The 5000-nt window shown below is 44.1% G+C and overlaps 2 protein-coding genes across 2 annotated transcripts in view; both read right to left on the reverse strand.

Moving 5' to 3' along the window:
• Window positions 1-762, reverse strand: part of LOC109463502 (sodium/potassium/calcium exchanger 5-like) — a 3489-nt gene extending 2727 nt beyond the window's left edge. Inside the window, exons 1-2 of the mRNA XM_019760336.1 lie at window positions 737-762; window positions 313-512 (exon numbers count right to left, since the gene is read on the reverse strand). Coding sequence (XP_019615895.1) covers window positions 313-512; window positions 737-762 — 226 coding nt within the window. The remainder of the gene's footprint in view (window positions 1-312; window positions 513-736) is intronic.
• A 9-nt stretch (window positions 763-771) lies between these two features.
• The window catches only part of LOC109463525, a 10075-nt gene continuing 5846 nt past the window's right edge, over window positions 772-5000 (reverse strand). The window contains exons 6-9 of the mRNA XM_019760363.1: window positions 2650-2782; window positions 2375-2458; window positions 1343-1446; window positions 772-882 (exon numbers count right to left, since the gene is read on the reverse strand). Coding sequence (XP_019615922.1) covers window positions 772-882; window positions 1343-1446; window positions 2375-2458; window positions 2650-2782 — 432 coding nt within the window. The remainder of the gene's footprint in view (window positions 883-1342; window positions 1447-2374; window positions 2459-2649; window positions 2783-5000) is intronic.

Consider the following 5000-nt stretch of genomic DNA (forward strand, 5'->3'; position numbering starts at 1 on the left):
TTTTTATCTAAAGGTCCAAGAGTTTTCTTTAAAAGATGGACTGATTCGTGTCACCAGCGAGGCTGGAATCGTAGGAAAATGGCTCACTTTGTCATTGAAAAAGTTATCTCTGATTTTTCTTTGAAATCCTCTAAAAAACGCAAGAAATTCCATTTCAGAAGGTTCGTTTTTCAAAATTTCCCGGGGGAGCATGCCCCCAGACCCCCCTTGGAGCCTCGCGCCCTCGGCACTCGCTGGTCCCTCAAGCTGTGGGAAGAACCCCCCCCCCTTCAAAATCCTGGCTACGGGCATGTCATTTCACAGTCTACTTACCCCACAGTTTCTCCCCAGCCTGAAGACCGTCGCCCGTGTCGCCCCCCTCCCCCTTCATGGGGAAGCAGCAGCACGACGTGCGGCCTGACTCCGGGTGACTCCGGATCACCAGCCGGTCAAAGTTGCTCTGCAGAACGTCGTCGAAGAACATGGAGAAGATGTAGAGAACGTACACTACGAGCAGGCACAGGGACTCACTCCTGGAAGGAAAGAAAAGTCTTAATTGGTTTGATATTTGGCCATCTACATTCTTTGTCCAAAAGTTGAGGCACATCACATAGTCGTCCACACTTCGGGCATTGTTGGTCCGTTTCCAGGACTGTTGCTTATTTTTGCTGTTCAGGAGTGTGTCGCTTGGCATGCTACTTTGTCCGGACCTTCCCCGAACCCCTGTAACAGTGTCTGTAGCTGATGCACATTGTACGTTTCATAGGTACGCAGCGCTATCATGAGGTGTTCTTACCAGTCTATTTTGCCGTTGAAGATGATGATGATGAGAACTCCGAGAGAGAAGATGTACCAAACCGTATCTCTGGTCAGCGGCCAGGGTTTCAGGTGCACCTGCTGGTCCTGGGGGAAAATAACACAACAAACAAACAAACAAACAAACAAACAAACAAATAAACGAGAGAAGTAACATTTGCAAAGCAAATGCAAAATGTTTACCTTTGGACATGGTCTGCATGCTGTGTTAATTCTTACTCAAACACATTCACATACATGTACTACTAATATATGGTGACAGGAGTAGCGCAGACCATGAAATTGCAACATTATGTAACCCAACACCAGTCACCATGGTGACAGACGTCAAGAAATGATGCCATTGGTCAGGTCATACATTTGTAGGTCACTGTTTGGAGAAGAAGAAGAAACAGAGCAAAAACAATGTTTTCCTTCGGTAAACAAAATTAGTGGGGGCTGGGCATTGACTTATAGCAATTACCAATCTGAGCTCAAATATCCAGGACAAAGCATGTGTTATGAAGTCATCAGTACTTCAGACATGTTTGCTCTTTCGCCTACATACCTTCCGCATCATTAGGCAGCAGCAGCCGATGATGAGAGTGTAGTTCGCTACAGCAGTGCCGGCCATCACACCCACTCCGATGTCATTCTTACTCACAAACACTCCTACAGAAACACAGAACACAGTTCCTGTTAGTTCGCTACAGCAGTGCCGGCCATCACACCCGCACCGATGTCATTCTTACTCACAAACACTCCTGCAAAAAACACAGAACACAGTTCCTGTTAGTTCGCTACAGCAGTGCCGGCCATGACCCCCACTCCGATGTCATTCTTACTCACGAACACTCCTGCAGAAACACAGAACACAGTTCCTGTTAGTTCGCCACGGCAGTGCCGGCCATGACCCCCACTCTGATGTCATTCTTACTCACAAACACTCCTGCAGAAAGGGGGAGAAATATACTAAGCACAAAAGTTCGGAAACTGAAAGTTGATTATTCATGTCCAAGTTGTTATTTCATCAATTGTATAGCATCATTGTTGCACAAAAACGTCATCGTAACAAACGATGAAAATCATTTGTAAAGAAAATAAACGACTGTGTAAAAGAGAGTGTGACTGGGCAAGTCGATGAGTGAGTTACTGCGTGATCATGAGATTGCTTCTGTGTATTTCAGGTTGGAAATAGGCGACTTTCTCAAGAATACATTTTGTCTGACTGTTTCCAAAATCATATCCAGCTGCTTGAGTAACTATTTTTTTGGCGTGAAACTGATCTCGAACCAGTTTAGCTCACTGAAGAGCTAATTGTCCACTGGCACTGGTCGTGACAGAGAAGACAGACGCTATGTACAGTATTTACAGGTTCATTGAACTGGGGAAATTCCCCTAGCTCTTTTCAACAAGCGCAATGAACAGTGGACCACGGCTTAACGTCCCGTCCGAAGGACTGCGACCCTAAACAGTAGCGTGCTTGTCGGGTGAGCGAGGGATATCAGCCGGGATGCGAACTCCCAACCTCTTAGTCCAGGATCGCTAACCACTGGACTACGCACTGCAATACATTCGATGATTGACATTTCCATCTTACCTACAGCAGAAGACACGAGTTCCGGCATGCTCATGCCCAGCGCGATCAGGGTCGCTCCCGTCACACTGGGCTTCAGGTGCAGGTCTGGAACAAAAACAGAACCACTAATTAGAGAACCAAACTTTACAACAGGTTTTCCTTAGCATAATTGTACAAGGGGAATTCTACTAGCTCTTTTCGAGTTTATAAACCCGCATTTCTCCTCTGTTATTGTTTTTTTTTTGTAGGAAGGGAGTTTCTAAATGGTGTCAGAAGTGGGATTGAGTTGTACTCACAGTTAGCTATGATGAGAAGTGATGGCATGAAGTAGTCCTCACACACGATGGCGGTTCCCAGGAACATGTACACAGAACAGACAACATGGAGAATCACTGCGCCTGACTTCAACTGTTTCACTGTAAATACGTCCTGGGGAAAGTAAATGCTTTTTTCAATATTCAACATCGATTGAATGAATGAATGAATGAATAAATGAATGGATGAATGAATGCATGAATGAATGAATGTTTATTTACGTGTCTTGCGACGTTTGTCGCCCAGCCCCGATGATAAGACAACAGAACATAAACATGAACATAACCATAGGTACAGAAATCATAGAATTGACTTTGATTCCACAAGCAAAGATGTGTATTATTTCATAGCAACATATTGACGAAGAAAACCGTTCAAAATTTCGTCAAGAGCATAGGAATAAGAAATATGTGCTACGTGTATCATGTTGAGTATCAACAAATAATTGTTTATACAACAATATGCTGGATCGATGTAAGGAGAAGACTGATTCAATTGTAGATGTGACTTTACCTTGGGGTATTCATCAATGGCATTTTTTCTGAGGACCGGTGGCTGTACGGTACAGTTGGACCCAAGAACAACAACGTCTGCCTCCTGGCGAGGTACCCTGTGGTCTACAAACAAACAAACAAAGAAAGAAATAAACAAACAAAGAAATAAACAAGTCTCACGGTGGTTTTAATCGTACTGATATTACTGTCTTTTTTAACGGGTTAGCTCAGTGTAAGGCCACTTCTGGGCACTGAACTAACGCCCACTATTAAAAGCAGCAGCTCTTTTCAGACTCAGTAGCAGGCTTATAGAACTGGGGGTTTGGTGGTCTTCGGCTGTTTCCTGATTAGCCTCCGTAGCAGGCTTATAGAACTGGGGCTTTGGTGGTCTTCGGCTGTTTTCTGATTAGCCCCAAAACGGGGGTAATTCAACCAGGCCGGCTATGTTGTCTATATGCAATCAGACAATAGCACATAAAAGCTCCCAAAGACCCTGAAGACCCCCAAAAGCCCAGTTTTTTGGCATGCTATGGAGGCTAATCTCTTCTCCCAAAGTCAGAAACATCAAGCTTAGGCACGCCTGACTAACTGACTCAATAGGTGAAACAGGGGGCACGAAGGCTAGCTGCTCGGAAAATTCTCTACCCTATTTGTTAATGTGTTTAATATATTAAATAGTAGAAAGTTGCGAAATGGATGTAATAATATACAAGAAGAGTACTCTTAGCTGGTAGTAGGATTACACTATACATAATACTCTCCAAACAGAGCTTGTGGGGGAATGATCGTTAGCTTTTTATATATGGCCGTTTTTGTCGCTACCCCCACCAACGTCGGTGGCCGGCGACCTTCTCTGGCTAATGGATACTGCCTGGCCAATTTGATACTGTCTTTTGCCACCGAAAGGGATCTGCTTGGAGATTAATACAAACAACCAGTTGACCTATCAATCTATTTAATATTTGGCCAATTTCCAGCAAACCATATGCAGAAGTAACGTCCCGAAAAGCAGGGCGTTCCTTTGTTGCACGCGTCGATCAGTCATAAACGGTACCTCCTGGCCTTAAGGGCACGACAGACAACTCCGAGTTGTCTGAACTTTCACTCATGCATCATGAACAAGGGAGGTCTAAATTTTAGATTATAGTAATGCACCAAATTAGTGTAACCAGTAGTCTTAGGAAGCAAGTTTTAACGGTAAATTCTAGGACAAGAAATTGGACTTGAAATTCCATTAGTTGTGTTGGAAAATTACCGTTCAAACTTGCGTCATAATGACTTCTACCAACACAGATGAGCTTTTAAGATAAGCCAGTAGCCTTAACAACGCTTCCGAATTCCATGCAATAAGAAAAGCGATCCATGCCGAGTATCTACACACATGATGCACTGCTTTGTGTACTGATATGATTTTGAATATCTCTATATCATGTAAACTATATATATAACGAGCGACGAGCCCCCACAATAGCGTCCGGTATTACGTGTTTGTACTACCAACATTGGGCCCTGTTACATACATCGTGCGATCATTGCAAACTGATAGCCACCGTAGCAGGCTTATAGAACTGGGGGTTTAGTGGTCTTCGGCTGTTTTCTGATTAGCCTCCGTAGCAGGCTTATAGAACTGGGGGTTTAGTGGTCTTCGGCTGTTTTCTGATTAGCCCAGTTCTAAAAAAACGGGGGTAATTCAATCAGGCCGGCTATGTTGTCTATATGCAATCAGAAAATTAGATAGCACATAAAAGCTCCCAAAGACCCTGAAGACCCCCCCCCCCAAAAACCCCAGTTTTTGGCATGCTATGGAGGCTAGCAAACTGAGTACATTCCTGAGCCAC

Source organism: Branchiostoma belcheri, unplaced genomic scaffold (assembly GCF_001625305.1).
Source record: "Branchiostoma belcheri isolate BF01 breed outbred unplaced genomic scaffold, Haploidv18h27 scaffold127, whole genome shotgun sequence".
NCBI lineage: Eukaryota > Metazoa > Chordata > Leptocardii > Amphioxiformes > Branchiostomatidae > Branchiostoma > Branchiostoma belcheri.